General features: G+C 33.5%; 1 protein-coding gene across 3 annotated transcripts in view; it reads left to right on the plus strand.

Annotated features, from left to right (window-relative positions):
• Positions 1–27,114, plus strand: part of LOC106471937 (amidophosphoribosyltransferase-like) — a 36,611-nt gene that overhangs the window by 6,728 nt on the left and 2,769 nt on the right. For 2 of the 3 annotated variants that reach the window (XM_022400555.1, XM_013932560.2), the window contains exons 3-7: positions 8,127–8,397; positions 14,828–15,080; positions 22,160–22,390; positions 22,691–22,818; positions 25,763–25,984. In XM_022400555.1, the coding sequence (XP_022256263.1) occupies positions 8,127–8,397; positions 14,828–15,080; positions 22,160–22,390; positions 22,691–22,818; positions 25,763–25,984 (1,105 nt within the window). The remainder of the gene's footprint in view (positions 1–8,126; positions 8,398–14,827; positions 15,081–22,159; positions 22,391–22,690; positions 22,819–25,762; positions 25,985–27,114) is intronic. The other variant, XM_022400556.1, reaches the window with a different exon arrangement.

Raw genomic sequence — 27,114 nt, forward strand, 5'->3', positions numbered from 1 at the left:
TTTTTGAGTATCGTTTTCTAATACTACTGCGTTAGGTCTTGGGGAGGTCTTAATTAGGAAATAACTTAATAGTACAACCTCCTTTGAGGTTGTATTCTGGTAAATTTGTTTGTTTTTCACGAATTTAAACCCAAGACTTGTCACACGCTCGGCCAATACTCTATTGTAAGGAATTTGTTATTATATATTTATTTTAATATCGACGCTGTTTAGATTAAGTTTATATTTAAAAACATGCATAGCCTGTACTGTTAAATATGTATTGCGAAACTCCCGCCTATTCTCCAAAGTTGTAGAAGATTCTTGAGAGTAAGAATAAACAATATATGTGCATACGTAAACACTTAAATTGTATTGTTACGTAATCTGAATTTTCTAGAAAACCTTCCCACGGCTATAAATATAACCACCGCAACCCGCCAAGGAGAGTATCTATAATAAGTTCGCTATAGTCGGTGTGCTATAAACTTTGTAAGTTATAACTGTGATTGTTATAACGCTTATCAATCGGAAAACTTCAGATATTTGACCAGGAATATTTATAAATTTCGAACATTACAAACCATTTAACTTCAGTGGATTCTCATCGGACATTAATACTTTTACGAAGACATTACCTAACGTCATCGGTGGAAACTCAATCTCTAATAGGCGTATGAACAGTGAAGACTACAGGGCTAGCTAGTTTCCTGTAAGTGAAATATACCTACGTCAACTCGTAATCAACTCGCTCATTCTGAACCCTGGTTAAGATATCAAAGAAGTTCCAGATTAAAAGAGACTATATTGCTTGTAAGTTTGTAAAATTGTTGTTTGTAAATCATTGTTTGTAATAACTATTTGTAATAACCGTTATTGTAAATTGTACCGTTGTATATTAAAACGTATTTGTGTTAAAAAAGAAAACTGTGTATATCAATCTTGTTGGCAAATATCATAAACTGACTATATATCGGCATTTACTTAACTACTAAATCCAAAGTACAATTTAACTACTAAATTTGAATTTATCAGTTAACTCAATTTCAGGCTATTTGAAATTCTAATACGTAACATCTATCAACTGAGCTGAAGGGTTAATCTGCTAGCGCATGCTAGTAAGTAATTGTAAAACTAACAACACAGAGTACTACAGTATCGCCCAGATTTAATGCTGCTAAATTCCAGATAAATGTGGTTAATTTGCATAAGAAACACGAAAAAGAATTTTAGTGAAGCCAAACCTGTAAAGGTAAGGTAACACCCATGAAAAAAAATTACATATCTTTCCTTCATTACTTAGAATATGTGGTTATTTATGACTGCCTAAATTACTTGCATATCGTCTAACTTCAGGAAAACGTGGCTTGTGGTATTCTGTTCATTCAGATGCATGACACTGCCCGTTTAAAGTATTAACCGATAACTTCATAATTTGTTGTTGTTTACAGAACCCTTAGTGAGATATTCTGAAATGTATCATTACGAAAACTTTGAAATGTCTTATTTGGGATTGTTGCACTTTCTCATTCATCGGTTGGTTCAGTGTATGAATCACTCTGTGATACATATATACGATAAACTTTGATATTGGTCAGTAATAGCGTTACACTGATGTAGAGAATAAAAAACATCTCTAGCGATGCAGTTATTGCTATACTGTAGTTCCCCTTCTGTTAAAAACTTTTCGGTAAATTTTTTGAAGGTAGTAAACGTAGTGATTAGCTATGATAATAACATGAAGGAATTTTTTTAGTTTAGAATTTAAACTAAAGGAATTAATAATATTTGTCTGAAATTCAATTAGAAAATGAATATATGTTGGCTTGAACGTTCTTCTTTTCAGTGACACATGCTCAAACTTAATTATTTTCTTTTTCATTCCGCTGGTAATAACTTTCACAATGGAGTTCATGCGACCAATAGTAACGGCGCGGCATGGCCAGTTGGTTAGGGCGCTCGAATCGCAATCTGCGGGTCGCGGGTTCGAATCCCCGTCACACCAAACATGCTCGCTCTTTCAGCCGTGGGACGACTAGCTTTGCGCGAAATTCATAACAAACAAACCAATAGTAATAAAATAAGTAAGCAGTCAAGGTGGTATTTTACAGTTCCCTAATGAGGATTCATGTTTCTGGTTCACAATTATGAATAAGTTTCATAAGGCATAATCGCAAATAATTAAATTAGTGGTTTAACTAATAACTATAATAACTAGCGTTGTTATAAGTCAGAGGGTTCCCAAACTTTACCTTCTCATGGCCCAACGAGTAGCCATGGAATCTTCTGTTTCAGTAAAGAGTATAGTAGTGCTATTTTATTTATTTCTCTTTTTCTTTCTTTTATGTGCTCAGACACATCTTAGGATCGTTAATTTATAAATAATTTTAAAATAAATGTTTTAATTTTTCACATTTTACTACCAATTCTTCTAAACTCTTGAGACCCATCCACTAAAAATAGAACTTCAGCGAAGTTTTCTATGAGCACAAAAATGAAACTATTGAGAAACTCGCTGAGAGTTTTACAGTTTGTGTAAATCATAAAATCACCGAGATTACATGCTTTATTTAATAGGCTAATTAAGTAATTACATGAATAAAGCCCATTATTGATTACTGTTTGAGTTATAATTGTTTTTGTCAAAAATTTAAAAATTCAATGTAAACAATTTTAAATTTCCTTCATTTTGTTTTAGCTTCATTGACGTATTGTTAGACTTTTGTGATGTTTGATTTATTATTATGAATTTACTGCTCAACTTTTCTTCTGCCTGTTTTGACTTCACAGATATATTGTAATTTGAAAAATAAAACAAGTTAACATGTTTCTTTGGGAGAACCATGCAATAAAAGAAAAGTTGCTTCAGCGGAGATATCAAGAATCCAAAAAATTGAGGGTAGGGTTCAAATAGTCAATAATATATATTGCTACACTAATATATGTATATGCTATATACAGCTGTGCCCATGTAACTGTTGCATGTTTTTGTACAAAGTGACAAGTCATGTGGTATACAAGCACACCAATATATTTACTACCCCTTGATTGATATTCATAATTTTTAATAATTTCTTTGATTATTGAATATTTGGATTTAAAAAACAAGAAAGCCACTAAGTTCCTCTCACCCTAGTTATTCACAGAACTAAGCCAGTCAACAAGGGCATCTTGTGTACTTACTAGCAGGAAGGATTGTTGTAACATAATACATCTTGTACAAAAAAGGAACCATGATATTTTCCGATGGCAAATTGAATGATTCCCCAGGGATTCAACAACCCTTGATTGAAAGTGAGAGCAATCATAAGTCACACCATTTATGCTTACATCCTGAGAAGAATAATCTTGTTGTCAGTATATAATATGTTTTATCTGTCTGATTCAACTCTTTGGAACAAGTTCATGGAAGTTTTATTGGCACATAAAACATAATGCCAACTCCTTGGTTTTCAAAACTAGTCATCGTGACATCAAATTTGAGCTGACTGCTGCACTCTAGTAACCAAAACCAACTTGGGCTCTGCTACCTGAAACTGGCAGAGAGCAACTGTAGCCATAGATTGTCATTTGCCTTCCCACATGTAACTTGCATTGAAGGCATTAACTATATTCACAAAAATTTAGCAAAATTATCTAAATGAATCTAAATACTGACATGTTCTTTACTAATTAAGGAAGGGTAAAATATATATTTCCAATCATCACAAAAAGAATGTTTTAAATAGTTGAGTGAACATGTTATAAGACATGAGCTGAGTGTGCACTTTATTAGCTTTAGCAATTTTCAAAACAAGGTATTGTGAGAATATATGCACATGTGTCTGCATGTTCTGACACTTATATTCACTTTGTATCATTTTTTTGAATAGTTGGCAAAGAAACATGTAAGGGCATGTGTATATGGAGAATCCTTCATAAAAAAATTAGTCAGTAAAAAATTCTGAAGGTGTTATGGAGAAAGTATTACAAACTTACAGTTCTCTATTCCACTATTGAAATGGTTATTTGTTATAAGTTCTTTTAGAGAGCATTAATAGTGAATAATTATTCTAGCATAAAATTGGTTGTCTATTAAAGCTTTTGAAAACAGAATAAATGATGACTGACTTACCATTCTGGTATGGAGTTGAATGTCCATTAAAAATTTTGAGGAAAACATTAGTGGTGACTGACTCATGAGGACTCTTCAAATATATAGCAATTACAGAAGTTGTTCAAAAGCATGTTCCCTGTACATTTTCCGATTCCACTACACATTTTATTTAAAACATTTTCATTTTCCGCTCAATTGAAGATGCCAAAGACTTGCCAAAATTCTGCATATTCAAAAATCTATCAACATTTGTAATTTTGTAATTAATACTATTTTTATTTTAATTAAAATATTAAGAAAAGTTGCTTTGCTTTTTATTGGATTTATAAGTTTTTAAAGCAGATATTTAATGTAATATTTAAATTTTTAATGTATAATTTGAATTCACTACCATAATATTAATCAAATTTTGTTTATTCAGATTGTTTGATGAACAATGGATTGGCATGTTTTTGGAAAGATCAGGATATATGGTTTGTGAACTCTGAGCTTCTAGAATTCCTACAAAGGGAGATGTCCTAGGGCTGTTTTCCTGTTTAAAAGATGAATCAATGCAGCATGAAAAACATGTCAACTTTAATGGTACAATTACTGACAGAGTCGTAGTTGAAATTCAAAACCAATGGGACAAAGCAGGAATAACTACACAATGAAGAGACAAAGTCAAAGCTAAGGTTTTTAATATTTAGGATGGTTACAGGACATTGCAGAAGGGAAAAGGGTGTAAACCAAATGAAGTGAAGGAAAAACTGTTGAAGAACTACACGACAACTTTTTTGTTGCACACAAAGGTGCTCAAATGAAAATAAAACTGACAAATCCTGAAATCAGGAATAGAAAAAAGATGTTGAATTTCTGCAAAATATATTGATGAGGGAGAATTTTTATTTGATGAGAAAAGAAAGAAAGCAAAGTCTTGCAGCAACTGTAAGTATAAATTCAGAAAATCCAAATTCTGGGCCAGTAAGTTCCACAGACAGTTCAGATACACAGTCTGAAGATGATGATTTTGAATGCCCATCTTACTCTGGTTTTAGGCCTAAGAACACTACATCCATGAGAAAAGGAACTGTTGCTTTGGAGCTTCCAAGCAATTCATTCAGAAATCCAAAAATTTTAACAATGGCAGATTGAATAAATTTATCTGCAGGTCAAAAAACAGCATTCATGGCTACAATCTTGTCAGAAATTGGGACTGATTTTGTTTGTGTGACTCTCTAAATCAAATACATACAAGGAGTGCTGCAACAAAAAATTTGAATGGAGAGTGCCATTGCTACAAAAACCTCATTTATTTTACTAAAGTATGCAATGTTGCACTGGGATGGAAAAATTGTTACAGGAGAAGAGGAAAAGCTAGGAGTTCTTATAGCAGTGAAAATTGCTTGGTGTTATAGTGATTCCAGATGGAACTGGTACAAACCAGGCTAACACAAGCTATGTTCTCACACTCCAGTGGAAAGTAGAAAACTATTGTTGAACTTATCTTCAATACTACTGCTTCAAACTGGATGAGAAAGTGATGCTTGTGTGCAGTTAGAAGCTTTGCTTAAAAGAAATTGTTTTACTTTGCTTGCCATTTTCACATAATGGAAAGAAATGTGTGTGCAGTTTGGTAGGGATTGTTTGGTGCAATATCCAATCCAGACAATCCTGAGTTCAAAGAGTTTAAGAAATCTTGGGAAACTCTTGAGGAACAACCAACTTTAAGTTGTTGCATATCTCTGATTGTTGACTTAAACATTGGTTGGAAATTGTTATCAACTTTCTCCGAAAAAGATGGACTATATCTAAAACTGACTCAAGACTTTCTGTCTTGCATCAGTTATAGAGAATGTGCCAAGTTGATGTTGTTTCTCCTAGGTGAAACTGCACTGGCTATAGCCTCGTGCATATCATCTTGCTTGTTGAGTGGTGACTGTGATTTTCAGTGATAAGATGTTGATCATCTATATTAAATTTTGGTTATCCACAATTTCTGTTGCAAAAGCACCTTCTAATGATCTTCAGCTATAGAATGATGTGAATTTATACAACAGACTTGATCCAACACTGGCAGGAGCAGCCATTATTGCACTGAACAGGCACCTCTGGTACCTAACAGAAGAAGTTGCACAATATGTGCTCTTCTCTAACTTGCGTAAGATTTGAGAAGCAAATTGCTTGTCAGCTGATCAAGGTGTAGGATAAAAAACCACTGGAGTTCTGATTTTTCTACAGTTAGCTTCATCAACTAAATTGTCATCATTGATAGCACAAAATCATGACTTCTATTCAACCTTCTTGGTATTGACATTGACTGGTTATACTTGTCACCAACACAGTGGGCCACTGATGGTGATTTCCAGGAAACTGCCTTGTTTGTTCACCATGCCAAAGTGGTAAACGATCTTTTTGGAAGAGTTGTCAAGTTTATCACAGACTTTGCAAACACCATAATAAAAGATGAAGAGGAAAGGCAGTTCATGCTGCAAGTATTTGAAAAACACCATTGAAATGTCCCAGATTTCAAAAAGAAAACTCTCAAACATACCTGAATTGTTGTTTTCTGTGAATGTTTGATTGTCTGAACCATTCTGTAGTGTTACTTTTACATTATCATTAAACTTGTTGATTAAATTGAATATTGAATACAGAAAATGATTTTTCAATATGCATTAGTGTGTGCTTATATATACATACATACATACATATATATATATATATATATATGTGTGTGTGTGTGTGTGTGTGTGTGTGTAGTAAATAGTGAATCATTTGAAATGATTCCTTTTGTTGTGGCAAGGCTTTCAATGACCTTTTAGACATCAAAGATGACTCTGGTCACTTGGAATGATCAATGCAATGGGAAAATGCACAGGGAGCATGTATTTTTTAACTTTGAAATTTTTGGAGCACCCTGCTGACTAACCTTTCTGATATGGAGTTGATTGTCCATTATAGATTTTGGTGGAAAGCATTAGTAATGGCTGACTGACTGTCATATCATGGAGTTTATGGTCAATCAGTGACTTAAGTGTTATTAAAATATAGAATTTAATGTTCATTTAGATCTTCTAAGGAGTAATTAGAAATGACTTTGGTTATTAGTTGCAACATAGCAGCTCATAGAATGCCTTGGAGTTTTTTTTTTTCAAGTACAAACTTTTAGCTCATAGCTCCATCATCTCTTTACCGATTTTAGATCTAATTACAGTTTTGGACTCAGGATGTCCAACCCTTTTGATTAATGTATTTGACTATGCTCAAGGCCTCATGGATTAATTTACTCTAATCCCGCCTAAAAGAATTTCAATTTGAAGGTAGGCTGATAGAGATCCTGATGATTAATGAAATTAAATCGGGCATATGCGTGCCCCACACTTGGTAGTGCTGGCGCACAAAAATATTGCTGATAAAAAAAAGGAAAAAGGTCTCGTAAGTTAATTTACTCTAATCCTGTCTAAAAGAATTTCAAGTGCTGTGGCTATTGAGGATTCCCTCTTGTTTTTTGTTTTCTTTTTTGAAATATTTGGATTGTTTCACTGTCATTTGGATTGTTTTTTTGTTTTTTTTCAGATATATGGGGTTATTATTATATTTAATGCCCTCTAAAAAAAATCATTACTAATAAACAACTTACTGTTCCTTTATGGAATTCCATGACAATCAAGATTTATAAATATGTTCCCCAGTGGCACAGCGGTATGTCTGCGAACTTATAATGCTAGAAACTGGGTTTTGATACTCGTGATGGGCAGAGCACAGATAGCTCATTGTGTAGCTTTGTGCTTAATTCCAAACAAACAAACAATTTATAAATATATATACATATTTAATCTTGAAGTGTCTAACAAGCAGCAAGATCTAATTAAAAAAAAAGAAGATATATGAGTGTTTAACCCAGACAAACCACATTTTTCATGTCAACAGCTTCCCATTTTCTTGGGAAAAATAACCAACACATTTTTAAAATGAAAGTAATATTTGCATTTTGTAGTAGTTGTAAGATGCAAATATTCAATTATTAATGCCCAATGAATAGTTCAAATGCTCCTTTATTATTATTTAGAGGACAAGAAATGGCAGGTATTGTCACCAGTAAAGGAGAAAATAAGAAGAAGTATGCTGTGCACAGAGGAGTGGGAAATGTTAGCCAAGTCTTCAGTGAAGATCACTTAAGGAACTTGCGTGGCAATTTGGGAATTGGTCACACGCGTTACTCTACCCACGGTGGGACCGAACACCAGAACGCTCAGCCTTTTGTAGTATATACTTTACATGGATTATTAGCAGTAGCTCATAATGGTGAATTGGTCAATGCTAAAAATCTTAGAAATAAGGTTAGTATATACATTTATGATAACACTTAATAGCAGTGAGCTCTAAAGTCCAGATGAAATATCACTTGGTTTATGATCCTTTTTAAAGCTGTTGGTTTGAAGTAAAAATGACTATCATTTGCAGAGTAAAGTAAAGTAGATAGCATTATGTGTATGGTTCCCACTATCCCAAATATCTTGACTATTTGAAGTCAAGACTATTTGCATCATTACTAAAATTAGCATGCAGAACACCCATGCAAATACACTTCTGGTACATTTGATGAAGAAGAACCCACTTTTTTAGAAAAAAAAAAGTTTGGAGACAGCTTGAACAGGTAGTGAAAGAAACTATTTCAAATGTAGAATGCTTTGACAATCTTATGTCATCATCAGGTACAAGTAGTTTACATAGATACATGAATGGATATATTTATATTTCTGGTAAATTTTGAAATTTTTTTACAAAGTTAAGAAGATGATGATTATTTTCCTCCCAGTATACACAACTGTGCCTTTTGATATGACCTATGGTAATAGGAATTTCTTATCTCCACACATTTATCTGAAATGACCAGTGCCACTCAGGGTAGCCTATCTGGCATGATCAATGCCAATAGAGGTTGCCTATCTGACACGCTCATTTGGTGTGACCACTGCCACTAGGAGTTGCCTATCTAACATGCTCATCTGGTGTGGCCACTTTCACTAGGAGTTGCCTATCTAACATGCTCATCTGGTGTGACTGCTGTCACTAGGAGTTGCCTATCTAACATGATCATCTGGTGTGACCGCTGCCACTAGGAGTTGCCTATCTGACATGCTCATCTTGCCTTACCCATTTTTTACCACATTTTTTAAGTCCAGCAACATATGTTCTAGTGGATTTAAATCAAGTGATTGTGCTGGCTGTTCAAGTCTTCTAACCATTTTTTTCATTTTAAGAAACTCCTTGAACTCCTCTTCTTGAACTATCCACTCATGGCTACAAAGCTTCTTGTCACTATATAGTATCTGTTTTGTTTCCTACTCTGATATAGCCATAGTTCATAATGTAGTCTCTAAAACATAGCTGATCAATACCAGATGTTTAAAAGAAATAGAGCATTATAATCATCAAGTACTTTTTTTCTCCTCCCCTATTTGGTTTTAACAAATTTCTGTAAAAATGATAGCTAATTACTGGCACACCTAACTTTATATCTTAAAAATATGGTACTGTTGAGAAAGTAATCTCCTGTCTTATACTACTACATTTGTTTAACAGTAAAAATACACAAATTGATGATTTAACAGAACTAAATACTTAAGTGAGATTATTCATTACTTGCACTGGAATCTTGTTTTCCAGTTCTGTTCATGATTATTAGAGGAATCATATTTTCTCTCTGTTTATGCTTGGTGTAAGAGTTCTGTTTTGTCTGTTCTGCTTATGTCTTCCACTGGAATATTGTTTTCTGTTCTGTTCATGATTGTAGATGAATCATTTTTTCTGTTTTCCTTATGTCTCCTACTGTAATCTTGTTTTTAAAGTTCTGTTCTTTATTGTTAGAGGAGTCATATTTTCACCACTCTGTTTGTGCATATATATTGTATTGTCTTTTCTATGTATATGAAGGTCACTGAAATCTTGTTTGTATGTTTATTTCATAATTTTTAGAGGAATCATGTTTTATCTCCTCTGTTTGTGCTTGGCATCAAAGTCAGCTTATCACTATTCTTCTAGTGTCTTTCACTGAAATCTTGTTTTTACAGTTTTTGTAATGAGTTTTAAAGGAATCATATTTTCTCTGCTGTGCTTGACATCAGAGCCATGTTTTCTATCCCACTTGTGTCCCCTACTGGAATCTTAATTTAGTAGTTCTATTTATCATTTTTAGAGAAATTATATTTTGTCTCTGTGTGTGATTGACATCAGATTTATGCTTTGTATGTTCTATTTGTACTTCCCATTTGAATTTTGTAAAGTTCCGTTGATGATTATCAGAGGAATCGTGTTGTGTATCCTCCACTTCTGCTTGGCGTCAGAGTTGGTTTTTGGCTGTTCTATTTATGCTTCCCACTGAAACTTTGTTGTATCAGTTCTGTTGATGATCATGAGAGGAATTATTTGTTGTCTTCTCTGATTGTGCTTGGCATCAATTATATTTTGTTTGTTCTACTTGCATTTCCCATTGGAACCTTGATGTATCAGTTCTGCTAATGATTGTTAGAGGAATCTTGTTTTATCTCTGTTTATGCTTGTCATCAGAGTTGTGCTTTACCTGTTCTACTTGTACCTCCCACTGGAATCTTTTTTATATAGTTTTGTTCAAGGTTGATATAGAAATTATTTTTTTGCATACACTGTTTTTAGTTGGCATCAGGATCATATTATGTCTGTTTTATTTGTGTCTTCCACTGTAACTTTGATGCAGTTTAAACAGTGATGTGTAAAATACAAATGTCTCTCCACTCTGGTGCTATACCTAGGGTTGGCTTAATGAGTTTTCTTTGGTCAAAAGATGTGATAAGGAAAATGTAGAGAGAAAATAAGTAAGTCATACAAAGTTCAAGTTTTCAAAACAACTTTCTACAACAGTACTTGAAGCAGACAGCTAATGTTTCTGTATTCCCTGGGTAAGGTATATTATTTATTTATTGTTACTTTCTTTAACACTATTGATTATACTATTTAGAATACTGAATGTCATTATTATTTATTTTGTGTTATTGTTTATTATTATAATTTTATTATAAAGATTGTCTTCCATTTTTAGCTTAATATATTTATTTAGGAATTACCCTAAATCTCTTAAGCTGGCCAAATTTCATGAAATGTTTTGGGATTATAGACAAAAATATCATTAACAGCAAGGTTACTCAACTTTTGGGACAATGCATTCTACTTATGTACATATATTTAATTAGCTATGTTGATTGCCAAGTTGGTTTTAAGTTTTGACCTAAGAACATAGTTTGCTCTGACCAAAAGTTAATATTAGTTATAAACCAGGGTTCATACATGACTGCATGTCTTTCTTACAAACCAAACACTTTCTTGGCTGCATATCATTCTTAGAAACCAGTATATTTCTTCTTTGAGAAAGTATTCAAAAACTAAAATAAATCTTTATTCAGCTTATTTAAATATTTTTTTAAATTTTAATACTTTATAATAACTTCATATGCACAAGTAATTATTTATGAAAAAAACACACCAAGTTATCCTAAAATCAGTTAAGAGATTGAAAGTTATGCATATTCTATTTAGAATATTTTGTTAAGCAGATTTCACAGCAAATGAAGAGTTATCAGAACACTGAACTTCCATTTTGAAGACATAGTTTAAAAAGATAAGCTGGGAGCTGTCATTTCTCAGAAGTGATGCATCAGTACTTCTCAGAGCAATATTCAAGGTCAGGATCATTAGTAAAACTTAACCAAATAACTGAGAGAAATAACTATCCTGTGAAATGTTGACATCATGCTGTCTGTTTGTAAAATGATCATCAGTATGTTATTTTAATGCATTTTCTTAACTTTTGTTTCCAAAGAATGTCTTATTTTATAAATGGACTTTTCTTCTTTTTTAGAGGATTTCTTGTTCATTTTAGCAGGAATGAGTGTATTCTGTATTGTTCAGAATATACATCTCGGACAAAGACTTTTTTCCTAAATGGAAGGGAGTGATTATACCCAATATTGAACACAATATGATATCCATGCCTCTACAACTGCCACCATGGTTCAAGGACTTGGCCAAGTAACTAATTGATATTTTTTGTAAAAGAAGGGAGTGGTTGTACCTAGTATTGAGCACTTTGTGATGTCCTGCTGCCCCTATATTCACCATCAAGAGCTTGCAATACTTATCTTTAGTGACTGGCAATATGGATGTCCATTTGATGCATAGTGATCAACTGTTTTTTTATTTGTTGAGCATTGGCTAAAGCCTTGTAAAACCATGCAAAAAAAATTGAATTGTATTGGTTGTGATGTAAGTGTGCTTTTTGGTGTGATATATGTATTTAATAAAAGCATTAGTAACAATTCGAAATGAAAACTATTTTAAGAGATGTAGGGCAAGTTCACTCCATGCAGTACAAAAGATGCAAACATTTGCATAAGTTTGTGAACTTGTCAAACATTATTGTTTGTTCTTGTTCAAAAGACAAGAATTATAACTACCTTTCAGCTCATAACTTTAATCTTATCTTAGCTGTGGTTACTGTTCTGTAGGATGTTTACAGCATTTTTTTCATTGTATGTAGCAAGTTTCTTCATGTCGTAGATCTATAGCTTGGTCCTCATTTCTTATTAATATCCCATTTTCTTTAGCTAGTACCTTGGATGGTTGTCTCATACTCAGTTACACCTACAATTGGTTCTTTAACAAATATCTTGAACTGATTTATCTACTTAATAAAGTCCTAACTTTGTATGAATACCATGTTTCACAGTTTATAGGAACAATTTGATGTAGAGCAAGCTAGGGCCTTTCAAACTTGTGGAACTTGCAATGCTTTGCTATACTCATTCATTTGCACATCTATTCTCTATAGTCTTCTGGGTACATGTTTTTAGATGACATACTATTTCACTGAAAAGCATTTTACTCCTCAAGATGATGTTGGGATGATAAACCAACTTTAATATTGACACACTGTATGGATTACCATCCTGAACAATCAAAGGAAACACTCTTTGAGGGCCAGTGTGATTGGATGTGCCATGAACAACCTGGTGTATGGGGAAGGGATCATCTAAGTCAGTACTCTTCATATTAAGGAACTTGTCCACAGTGTTTTTTTACTAATACTCTTTCTAACTAGTGAGACAGCAGGTAACATGGTATTGTCCTATTTCTTTACTGGGCATTGAAAACAACTTGTCAAATAAAATACCATCACAACAGAACCATGTGGTTTTTCACATTGAAACCAATAACACAAGTTTTAGCCAGAGCATCTGTAGTGCTTTGAGTCCCATAAAGGTGTAGGCTGTAAAACACTTGGTTAAATAGTTGACAGTGGTCAACACATAATATTTACGTTACCTCACAACAGATTGCATCATGTAGTCATTTCCTGTATCATTTGGCACATAATGGCTACATGATATTTCTTTGAACACCTGTGGCTTTTCGTTCAGTATTAAAATATCTTAACATCTGACTGTTATCTTGCAGATCTTCTTTTGTCCAACTGAAGCACCAGTGGCATTCCTTGTAGTCCCCAGTGCTTATCTTTAGTGATTTGAATTAGGTTTGGATACTGGGAAGGACAACATAATACTTGTGGGGCCAGTGCTTATGAATGCATGATTGATGTGGTAGTCCAGTATATACTGTAACTTGGAGAAATTTTAAATAGGCAAGTACAGCAATCAGCTCCTATGTGTTCATACAATAGTCATGATCTGAAACACTTGGGAATATTGTTGATGATAAAATGTAAGTCCAGAAAAGTTATATATATACATGTATATATTTACTGTTTTAACCTTGATTTGGTCTCTATTTGTACCAGGGATTTCATTATATCTTTATTTTGTATTTCTTCAGGAGCCCCCAGTGGCACAGAAGTATGTCTGTGGACTTACAACACTAGAATCCAGGTTTCGATACCCGTGGTGGGCAGAGCACAGATAGCCCATTGTGTAGCTTTGTGCTTAATTACAAACAAACAAATATTTCTTCAGGAATTCCATTTATATCTTTATTAATTGGCACTTCTACATGTATTCCATCTGTGTCTTTGTTAAGTGGCACTCCTGCAGGAATTCCACTTGTATCTTTGTTGATTAGCATGTTAGCAGGAATTTTTTAATTTTTGATATGAAAAAGGTGTCTACCTATTTACTGGGTTCATATTTTGAAATTAGTGTAGAAGCACAGAGTGTATTACTTTATTTTTCATGGTGACAACAGTAAGTAATAACCACATGTAATTGAATTACTCATTTTCCAGCCTCTTCCAAGTTTTGTCATCCAGAGCAGTTGTAGAAAAAGGTGGTTGCATGTTGTCAGTTGTTGTATTAAATATGTTCTCTCAAAGTGGCATTCCAACATTCAAGAGCATCGGTGTATTCTAATAGTTCCTTATGTGGTTTTCCTCCTCCTACCTATCCATATTTCCATTGCACCATTCACATGCATGTGTTAAAGATGACAACATCATTGACATTGGATGATACATTCTGTTCTGCTTTTTTTTTTTTATGTAATGTGTCCCTTTGAATAAGATTTGTAGAAAATGATGAATTTTGATCTTCTTCAAAAATCACTTTGAAGATAATGTTTATTGATTGTTTGAGCAATCCTAACTGTTCATCAGCTTACTTTAATATTTCTTTAAATAGTCTTATGCTTCTGATCATTATTTTAATTAAAATGAGCATTCTCAAGCATGGGTTTCTTCATATAATGTTTCTTTGGTATAGTAAAGTTAATTTGATATTTATATTTCAGATTCTTGAAAATGGTGTTGGACTTTCAACAGGATCTGACAGTGAATTAATAACACAGATATTGAGCATGCCCCCACCAGAAGGTGAGCCACACGGTGCTGATTGGCTAGGCAGGATTCGACATTTGATGGCATTGACATTAACTGCCTATTCTCTAGTTATAATGCATGACGATGTGATATTTGCAGTCAGAGATCCATTTGGAAACAGACCCCTCTGTATTGGAGAACTTTTGCCTCCAGGAGTTATACAAGGTTATTTTTATTACTGAAGATTAGGCATTTACATTATTCTTTGGTTTTTATACAAAAAATATATAACTGAGTTTTCATAGTTCAATTCCAAAAGTTCAGTTTTCATCCAGATGCTTCCATAATTATTTTTAACACAAATTGTCACCTCAGAAATGCTACTTTCTTCTCCACAGAACAAACTGCTAATACCTAGCACCATTGTTGAAAAGCTTAATCCTTTGAACAAAACTTGTACCTCTATACATAATATAATGCACTGTGCTGGGATATGATGCAATCAGCATTAGACCATACCCCTTCACCAATAAGAGAGTGACACATCTTCCATGTACAGTACTCTTCTTGAGCACTTTGTGTATACTACTGCAATGTTCAGTCATGTTCTTTTTTTTCATTAAGAATTGCAGAATTTTTGCATTTATTATTTTCAACTTTTAGTTAACATTTGAATTTTCTTACCTCCATTTTCTTTATTTTGAGAATGAAAGATGCAAATATGTTTCACTTAGAGCTTCAGATATCAATTAATATTTTTTTTAATATTAATTTGATTTCTTCTCTTAATCAAACTATGAGATTTTGGGATTCATGTTCCAGAGTTTGTGGTATGATTTCTTTGATAGGAATATTCCTCATTGTCATTAACCCAGTGTTTAGGTTTAGACAGAAGCAGATATAAATCTCAATTTTTTCAATACAAAAATGACCAAGGCCAGAGACATTCCAGGTCTTTTCACATCAATGTTCTTGAGATGTAAGCAGTTCAATGGGCCTGACATCATCTTTTGTTACAGCTCTCTGGACATACTGTTTTGAGTTACTTCCACATTTCTGATGCCATTTCGTGGATAAAACAACAGGGATGTACTTGATTTTGGAACCTCTGCTTTCATGTTCCTAAGTTCTACTTTTGGGCTCACGACAAGAACATTCAGTTGTTGGACTTCTATGTGATGGGAACTTTGAATTTAATGGCAGATCAGCTGTCTCACCTGGATCAGATCCTTCCAACAGAATGGTCTTTACACCTTTTGTGGATTTATTCCCACATTGATGCCCTCTTATCCATGCATTTGTGACTTCCCTCTACACAAAGCTTCCACTCTTTGTTTACCAGTCTCAAACTCTATGGTCCTAGCAGTGTATTTCTTCGAAGTCTGGATTGGTCCACCCTTTTTATGTTTGCATATTCTCTTCTTTGAATTCTTATTTAATTTAGTTTCTTCTCATTGCACCTGTTTAGACACTCAATTTCTGCTTCTTCATCTCTCAGTGATCCTGGAGCTTCTGTCTTAGAAGTCCCTTTTTCACATTAGCCTCAGACATCCATCTTGCACCATGATGTTCCATGTCTTCATCTTCATGTGTGGCTTTTCTCTGGTCTCTAGCAAGACAGGCAAGAGTAGCCTGTTTTCTTGTCCACTATTGTCAGTCATCCACCCTAGCAATTTATCACCACAAGTGGGTGGTTTATCAGTGTTAATACATTTGCCACTCCCTTCCTCTAGATCATCCAGCTCTTCTTTTTAACCTGGCTTTTTAAGGTCTATCCTATTCATTTTTATGATCACTGATTATGGATTGATATTGTTGATGACCTCTTGTCTTTTTCATTACCATTCTTCCTTCTTTCTTTGATTCTTATGGACTTCTTCCAAGCCTTTCTAATCAGGATCCTTCTCATCCAGTTCCTCTTCTGCACTGGAACCTTTGTTTAGTTCTCAGAGCTCTTACATGTCTTCCATTTGAACCTTGGCCACTTGTTCCCTGTACAATCTTTCTTTTAAGACTTATTTTCTTCCCCTTCTTGCTTCTTGGATATATCACTTTAAAATTTTTCCTTGAATTCCTCTCATTATCTGTACCACAGGGACAAATTGATTTTATTCCCAGACTCCTCCTTGGGCTTGTCTGGAAGGTGACTGTATGTTTTCTCAAATCATTTCCTTTATCCTGTTTGGGCACTTTGTTGTTATCTTGCTCTCACTGCCCCATTTCGAGGCAAAGGACATAGTCTTTTTTTTTTTTCATGAGATTACATTTATTTTTGTGATTTATTTCCTTCCACCCTTACTGAGGTTGACAGTGAGAATACAAGGAGAAATGGAATGGGCATAAATAAAAACTCAAACAGAAAGTAATTAATGTACAAAGGATAGGTGACAGAGCCATGATGGTAAAGGTATCTTTTGGTTGTGAAATTATGAACTTGATATCAGTGTATGCTCCACAACAAGGTGGTCAGAAGGAGGAGAAGGAACAATTTAAGAAAGATCTTGAGGAGCTGGTTAGTAACATAACATTAACAGAAAGAATTGTCATTGGAAGGAAGCTAAACTGTCATGTTGGTGAAAGACAAGCTGGTTTTCAGAGTGTGCATGGAAGACAAGGGTATGGAAACCAAAATGAAAAGGGAGAGAGGATTCTTGAATTAGCAGAAACTTTAGAATTATATATTGTCAATACTGGATTCCATAAAAGAGAGGAACACTGAATTCCATATAAGAGTGGACTTTGTGGTTGTCAGACAAACAGATAGAAAGAATATCATTAACTATAAAGTGATATCCAGGGAGGAAATAGTGAACCAACATAGGCTGTTGTAATGGATATGAAGATGCAGAGAGAAAATTGAATCAATATACACAAAATAGAAGCTAAAATCAAGGTATGGTAATATAAGGGAGAAAATATCAATAAATTTAAAGTGACCAAATGGTGACAAAATGCAAATGCAGTGGAAGGAAAGAGACCTGGATCAGGAATAGGAAGCTGTTAAAGTTCTACTATTGGAGGCAGTTACTAAGGTTTGTGGAGTATCAAAAGGAAGTAAAGAATAAAATAAAGATACATAGTGGTGGAATGAAGAAGTACAAGAAGTGATAAAGGAGACAAGAAAAATATTCAAAGAGTTGCAAGGAAATGAGAACAACACTATTGTGTATGAGAAAGCTAAACAGAATGCCAAGAAAGTATTGGCCATAGTAAAGAATGAATCATAGGATGGTAGTATAGTAAGCTGGAAATGCCTGAAGGAGAAAATATGACATATAAGATAGCTAAGTCTGGAGAAAGAACCAAGTGGGTGATATGCATGCCCCATGAGATTTTCCTTTCTACTGCTATATTTTGAGAAATGGGCTTATCTTTTTAATTTCTTTCTTTACACCAGTCCCTCCATCATCATCTCATTTGGGATTCTAGTTAATTGTTTTGTGGAAAGGTGAGAGTCATTTCTGAATTTAACATTTTCATTATCTGCAACTTTATTTTAGATAGATACTCGTCTCTCCACAGAACCACCCACTCTTTCTCCCCACTTCCAGTGTGAGTATTTTCCCTCACCAAGAATGAGCTTTTGGTATACACAATGTTCAAGTGTTCACTGCTCATAGATGTCTGCCACTCCTGTTGGTGGAATGGCATAGTCTAATGCTGATTGCATCAAAGAGTTGTACAGCATAGTATAGAGGTAGGAGTTTCATTCATTTGTGCAAAAAACCTTTTGGGCAGTGGTGCAAGGTATTATATATTTGTTCTGTATCTATCTGTAGTACATTTTAGGTAAAGAAAATGTTAATTTTGCAAAAGTAGATTTGTTCAAAATATAAGAATTTCCAAAGAATGTGGTCAGTAAGAAAGTAGTTGTCTTATATGAATGTCATTTTCATGTAATATCTTGTAGTATTTAGTGCTAGTTCTTAATGTTAAAAATAGTAGTTAAAAGGTCCTCATTATAGAATTGGATGAGCAGAATGTGTGGAATTCATTATTGTTATTATTAATTTATATCTGCAGGTATGCTAAAAATGTTTATATTTTTATATAACTATAAACTACTCAAAGATTTATTGGTAAAATTATTCTTTGACCAAATGGATAAAAACAACGAGAATAAAAGTATATTTTAGGAACACCTTTTTTCTGTAATGAAATTACTGAGTAACCTGAAATGTACAATGGTCAGAGTTAGGTTCACATTTGGCAAGAAAAACAAAATATGTTCAGTAACGAGTATGGATGCATCTGTGGAGCATTCTAATCAAACATTGGATGACCTCTTGAGGGGGGGGGTCCTCCCACATTCTTGTATTAGACATAGTTGGGTGAGATGAGACATTAATGTACATAACATTCGTGGAGTCTCAGAGTTGTTGTATGGTAATATTATAATGAGTTTTGCAGACTAATATTTCATCACTAAGGTTGTTTGTTCAAGATACTCCATTACTTTCCTGGCAGTACAACTCTAGTTATTAACCTTCATCAGTTCAATAAAAGGCTAAATAACTGGGACCATTACCATGATAATATATCACTGAGCAATAAATCTGTCTCTCCATCCCAGAATAATTTATCAGCAAAAGGAACATATTCATTAGTGTGACAGAGTACAGAGGATCAATTACACAATATGAAATACATGTAAATTAACTACCATTTTCCCATGAATATCAAGATTCTAGGTGGGTTTGCTCACTTAAAAGCAAACCATTGGTTAAAGGGGATATATGAATACTTTCAATAGAAAAATATTCATCCATCAAGATTTATAATTCATGTACACCCAGTGCATATGACACTTCAAATAAGAGGATCTTCTAGTTCATCACTAAGAGAAGCGTGGTCTTCTGTATTTTCAGTTATTCACTGTGTAATTAGTTAATTACAATTAAAAAATAAACAAACATTACTTTGTCAATAGGATATGCTTGTTCTTGTTTTTTGGTTTCAATGTTCAGGATGTAATAAGTAAAGAACATTCCAAACATCATACACATAATTCATCACTAGTGAAGATGTGGTCATCTTCTTCAGTTTGAATTCTTCAGGGCTTGGTAAGTAAAGGACAGTTAAAAACCATTCACATAGTTCATCACTAGGATATCCCTCGTCTTCTTTTTAGTATCGCTTGTTCAGAGTATGATGATTAAAAGAAAGTTAAAAGCCATACACTTGCTTTGTCATTAGAATAAGTCTGATATTGTTCTTTGCTTTCATACATGTAGGAGATGCCTGATCTTGTTCATTGGTTCCAGTTCTTCAAGGTGTGATGAGTAAATAGGAGACCAAACATCATACACAAGTTCCTCACTTGGAGAGCTCTGATCTTGTTATTTTGGTTTCAATTGCTCAGGGTGTAATGAGCTAATGGCAATTAAATACCATACACAAAACTCATCACTAAGAAAGACTGGTCTTGTTTTTTGGTTTCACTTCTTCATTATTCTCAGAAATGACAATTAAAACGCCATATACGTAGCTTTTCATTAGGAGAAGCCAGGTCTCATTTATGGTTTCAGTTGTTCAGGGTGTGAAAAGTAAGACATTTTAAACATCATACACGTAGTTAATCCCTAAGCTTTGAGCCTTGTCTTGTTCTTTGGTTTCAGTAGTTCTGTATATGATGTGTAATAGAGTGATCACATACCATACATATAGTTCATCATTACAAGTGTAACACTTAACAGAAAAAATTTGTTGTACTTCTTATTAACTTGGTTTCATTGACATCAAAAATTTACTATAAGTATCAATACAATACACAACTATTTAAGAAACCCCTGCCAACCCTCACTTTTGCTTCCTTTACTGACATCAAATGAGTGGTTATAAATACAAAAACCCTAACACAGAAAAGGCATAATGAGGGTGTGAACAAAAAGAAAAGAAACAAGTTTGAGTGGAAGGATTGTATATGTACACCATGTTGGGATTTCAGTTACGTACCAAGATCTCTATTTGCGTATTTCCTTTTTTTTTTCACTCTAATTGTGTTTTATTTTTCTTCACACCCTTACTTACTTTTGTCCAGTAGGGTTGTTTTTTTATTGATATCTTAAGTGTCATTTTTGACATGATGTACATAATAACATACTTTCTTCTTAGTAGAAGAAAGTAAAACTTATTTTAAACATAAGTATCATAATTTACTAGTGATCACTTGTTGTCAGTGCCTTAATTATTTGATCACTGCAAATGGTCACATTGTGATCACTGGTGGGTTTAGTCAATCAATACCATTCACTTTAACTATGATAGCTTTAATGTTATACCTACAAAACTATAAATCACTATCTTTAGTCATATAGTATTGCATTTCAAAATATTTCTTTGATTGTCCAAAAACATATTTATTACCAACTGTAATTTAGTGCTTAGTGTTACATATAAAATCAGGAAACAGTAGCACCTATGCTTACTCTCTCTGCCTTAAAAAATTTTAAGTTGGTAAACTCTTGGAATTTCTCCTGATAATATCAAAACAGACTTACAGTGAAGTGTTCTATGGATCAAAAGGCATATCACAGCTATAGGCTGAGAAATCATTGCATTAATGAAAACTGTGAGAAGAACTGTAGCAAACTAGAAATGTATTAAACTTCTCTTATTAACTGAAGCTTAATGCTCAGTATTATTTAAAAATAAATATACATATGTAGGCTTTTAGGGCAACACAAGAATTTTTGTAAATATTGCTTTTAAAAGTTTAATTTTCCCATCAATGTTATATAACACTCTCTGTTATGATGCACAGTACTGAAGACACATTACCATGTGTTCTCAATACAGTACTTCCACTAATGTCTTTCATAAATTAAAGAACCTGTAGTTTTTCTGATCAACTAGATTTTCTCTCCATCATTTTTTCTTTAAATGTTTGCTCTAAAGTGGCTTCATATTTGGTGTAAGAGTTCTTCACACTGTTGTTTAAATTTGGAATGTAAAATTTGCTAGAAGCTCATGATTTAGAACCATTGTAAAACTCTTTACAAAATTATAACATTATGGCCATGCCAATAATTAAAAAAATTGTCCTGGTTGTTTCATGGTGTCTTTGAGCCTGCACTAACATGTACAGTTTGGTAACTAGTCCAAAGGAATAAAACGTATTACTACCTGATTTTTTCACAGCAAGTTAATTGTCATGTCAGATGTACTTTTAAGATTTTCTCATGGACAGTAATGTGAAATTATTTGATTAATGAAAATAAACTTTTAACTGTGTATCAGATATTTAGTTAATAATATGTGGAGTTTTGTTGGATGAAGTACATTTGAATATATTGCTTTTTAAGAATCCAAGCATGGTGACTTTGAACCAGAAGGATGGATAGTAAGCTCGGAAACGTGTGTCTTTCCTTCAGTCAGTGCTAAACTCCATCGAGAAATTGAACCAGGAGAAATTGTTCAGGTGACAAAACATGGCATTCGAAGCATTGGTACTGTCAGCCGACCTGATAATAAACCACCTGCATTATGTATATTTGAATATGTGTACTTTGCAAGACCTGACAGTATTTTAGAAGGTGTGAATGTTATTGTTTTTTTTTGTTATTGTTGTTATTGTTTTCTTTATGTAGGGTTTTGGTCCTGCCATATGCAGAAAAGTGCATTTAGACAATGTTTAGTACAACAAAGACTTATAATATAATTTAAAGCATTTACTACATTCAGTTAAACAGCTGAATGTTTAAAAGCTTTATACTTGGCTCATCGTATAGAATTTATTGTATTTTTTAACACAACTGATTTTTAGAATATCCAAGATTGAACAAATTGTCACTAATAAAGACAATTAGTATGATTAATTCTGTGTAATGTTCTAGGACAAATGGTGTACATGGTCAGGAAGGAGTGTGGACGACAACTGGCTCTTGAAGCTGCATTCAAGGCTGATATTGTCAGCACAGTACCAGAATCTGCAACTCCTTCAGCTCTGGGATTTTCCGAAGTGGTAACAAAGTTTTCATTAGAAAGTTATTATTGCACTTTTAACAAAACATTTAGAGCATATCATGTTTTGGTGTAGTGTATTTTTCAGACTAAAATAACAAATATTCAATAGTGTTTAAAACTAACTAGTGCAAAAATAGATAGAACTTTGAAATTACTCAAACAAAACATTATTGTAGATATAATTCTAAGATACTTAATTGGCTTAAAGAAAATGTGGTTATCTTAATCAAACATAAGGTATAAAAACCCACAAGCAGACATAGATTCAGTGAGTGGGAAGAAATTTGGTGAAACTCATAATTAGACGTGGTTTTCAGTGAGTTTGAGTGGATGTGGGTTTCGGTGAATGGGAAAAAGTTTGGTGAACCCTTTTAGTGGATGTGTGTTTTGAGTGTATATTTTTAAAAGTAAAAATTTTTGTCATTAAATTATCTACCTGCAATGACTACTGGACATGAAATTTAACATTTCTCCTTTTATGTATAGTCTGGAATTTCTTATGCTGAATTCTTTGTGTAAAAATCAATATTTGGAAATAACTTTTATTCAACTAATCCTTGTCTCAGACAGCTGACTGTTGCTAAGAGGTTTGGTCCATTGTCAGCAAATTTCAAAGGAAAAAAAAATCTTATAGATACAGCTTCAAGAGCCATACTTCTTCCTGACTATGTACCCCATTTGCCCTAGTAAATCCCATAGAATTAATTATACTAATAGAAAGTTGGATGTTAATTTCTGTGAGTGCAATAAAGTTTGCTAAATCCTTTTAGTGGATGTGTCATTCCATGTCAAATCAATCAAAAGAGGTCCAGAACCGAATTTTAGGTTGGAATCTATTCTGAATCCTGAGATATGAAAGGTCAAAATTTGACCTGAACTAGACCTTTAGTGATCTTCTTAAAACCATATCTCATTAACTAATAATGCATGTAGAAAAATGATTTTGGTGTCAATTTGTGGCTCTTCTTTGTATCTACAATGTTGTTTCAATAAAAGAAATAATTAAAATTTCAGATATTTTTTTACCTTTGGACCAAGATCATGCATACAATGCAAAATGAAATGAGATGACTTTTTATGCATTTGAAAGCCACATAATTTTCAACAATTGACTAAAATTTCAGAATGGGACTTCTTATAGTTTAGAAGCCTTAGCTGAATTCTGGGATTAACCTGCCTCTGAATTATGATGATGATGATGATATTATGTTGATAAAGTATATGCAGGATAACTTTTCACTGTCAGTTAAGGCAACTTAACCTAGCCTAGTAATAAGACATGATTGTCTTTTTGAAATTATAATTCACAGCAGCAATTCTAACCCATGACCTAAGCCACATTCATTATTGCTAAAGTGCCATAGGTGTATTTTACATATTCTATATTCATGGGCTTTCTTTCCTGGTCAATGTGGGATTCTATCTGTTATGTGAGCGGAGTTAAGGTATTGTATCATAACTTAACATTTTCCTAAAAATCCCTGCAGTATTTTACGAGTTCTTCACAATGGAAGACTGCCAGAAAGAGTTTCAGAGTCTCCACAGAAGATTCCAGAAAGAAAACAAATGCTGGTACTTGGAATCTTCACTGTTTTACCTGAAAAACCCTATGAAGGCTTAAGGGTGAAAAAATTTTCAGAAGCAAGGAAGGAAACAGAAGTGTCAGTGACCAGAGAAGTTGCTATTACTTTATTTGACGAAATCAATGGGTATATTACAGCTGTGTATGACAAAACATGGTGGCTTGCCTTTGCCATAGATACACAGAAATCACATTGAACTTTTTACATCCAAGAAGACCTTGCACCTTTTTTCATCTACCCACAGCAGCAGGATATCCTCACATTATCACAAGGAGACATAGTTACTGTCATGGAGTCAGTCACAGCCACTAGAAGAACATGTAGCTCTCCAGAACATCAGCAATCCAAAGCTACCAAAGCATTGAATGAGTGTCTGCATCATGGCAATTAAAGGAAGAGTTGGGATAGGTCTACCGTTAATTAAAAATCATGCTTCCTTGACAATGTGGTGACTAGGGTTGAAGGCAAAACACAACTCTAAAATAAATAACAATCCATAATGCAGTATCTCCTGGGTGGTGCATAAAACTGCTTACCTTTGAGGAAACAATTGGTTATAACTTCTAAAGTATAAGAGATCCCATTCTGAGATTTTGGGTGGTTCATGGAAAAACATGGGACTTTCAAATGCTTACAAGGTCAGCTCATTTCATTTTGCACTGCATGCATAACCTTGGGTCAAAGATCAAAATGATATGCAATTATCATTTTTACTTGACAATTTTATTTTATTGAACACAAGCGAGAACTATAAATTGACACCAAAATAATTTTTCTACATGAATTAGTTACTGACGTACAGTTTCAAAAAGATTGCTGAGGGCCAAGTTCACATCAGACTTTGACCTCTCACATCTCAGGATCCAGAAGAAATCCCAAACTTTAATTTTGTTTCTGCCCGTTATTGTGTATACCAACATCCATAGAAATTTTCATCAAAATCTGAGAGGGTCATATCAACTGCTAATTGACTTGACATGGGTGTAAACAAGTTTGGTGAACCCTTTTAATGGATATAGGTTTCTGAGTGTGAACAACTTGGTTTTTCTCATTACATTTTTTTCTGTCTTTAAACAAAATTAAAATGCTGTAGTAATTTCTTTATGAAAAACAAATTTTACTCCGTAATAACTGTATATTTCAGTTGTTCGTTTAATAAATTAAGCAGTTTGTTCCTAATCATGATACTGGTATCCTGATCTTAAGTGATATATCGTGTTTACTTTTATTTACAGTTTCTAATTTTTAAACAACTATCACCTCTATTGTTTTTTCCAGAATAAAAGTTATCATTATTAGATTACATGTCTGAAATAAGTAGTGGACGTAAAATTTATTTATTTATTTTTTCATGCTTAGTCTGGAATTCCTTATGCTGAAGTTTTGTGTAAAAATCGATATGTGGGAAGAACTTTTATTCAACCAAATCCTTACCTCCGACAGCTAGCTGTTGCTAAGAAGTTTGGTCCACTGTCGGCAAACTTCAGAGGAAAAAAAATAATTCTTATAGATGACTCCATTGTTAGAGGAACTACCATTGGTGCTATCATTAGGTTACTAAAAGAGTCAGGAGCTAAAGAGGTAATAAGGCATTTTAAGATTAGTTATATGTTCAATGTTAGAAAAATTATTGGTGTTGTTGTTGTTGGATTACTTGAAAAACTAGGAACTAAAGAAGTAATAAGGCAACTATGGGCTCTATGTATGTTCATTGTTAGAGTAACTGGTATTGGTGTTCTTGTTGGAGTACTTGAAGATTCCAGAGCTAAAGAGGTAAGATATTTTCACTTTTAGAGAGAAACTTGTATTGGTGTTAGAATTGAATTACTTGATGAATAGGGACCTAAACTGGTAGTGAGGCAACTGTGGACTATTTGTATGACTGTCAGGTGTTAGGTTATGTTAGCTAATTATCAATTAAAGGCTTTTACTTATACTTGTATACTAAGTATAAATATATAATGTGTGCTGTTGTTGTTGGGCTTAGGATTCTTCTGCAGTAGGTGTCTTTGATTTGTTGGCGATAAATTCCATGATAAATGATCAGCATACACTCCACTTGTTTTCAAATTAATATGTATATTCTGAACAAATTAAACACATGTTCAACAAATTATTTACACTATAGAGATTACAGGCATATCACAAACAATATATATAGAGTTCTCTTCTTGTCAAAAGACCAATTAGGCCTATTCAATTGCTTTAGAATTTCAAGTGATAAGCCAAACTGTTTTCTCTATTACTATTGCACTAGTATTCTGTGTATAATTCACTTACAATTGTAGCGCGAATTACTGAAGTTGTATACTGCTCTTCCAGTAATCATTTAGTCTTCTTTCTTCAAAATATTCTCTGTTACTTTTGTCAAAATGCACTCAGGCTGATTCAATTACTTCAGAACCACGCTTTGATGGAATAAATTCTTCTTATCTCCTTTCTACTTTTGTCTTACTCTAACATATTAAACGTTAGACCTATCACTTCAATGGCAGTTACCTTCACGCTTAACTTTTCCTAGGCTGTGACTTTACTCTCTTATGCTATTGTCTGTCTACAGTTTCTGCTCGTTTCACACTATTTGAAAGTTTATCACTTAATCATCTGCCTGGCTTTTAGAAACCTCTATATTCTCAATGTCAATGTATTGCCCACGACATTCGATAGTCTCAACATCAATGAATTATAAACAACTTCCAACAATTGTCTGC

This window comes from Limulus polyphemus, unplaced genomic scaffold (assembly GCF_000517525.1).
Source record: "Limulus polyphemus unplaced genomic scaffold, Limulus_polyphemus-2.1.2 Scaffold4974, whole genome shotgun sequence".
In the NCBI taxonomy this organism is placed as follows: domain Eukaryota; kingdom Metazoa; phylum Arthropoda; class Merostomata; order Xiphosura; family Limulidae; genus Limulus; species Limulus polyphemus.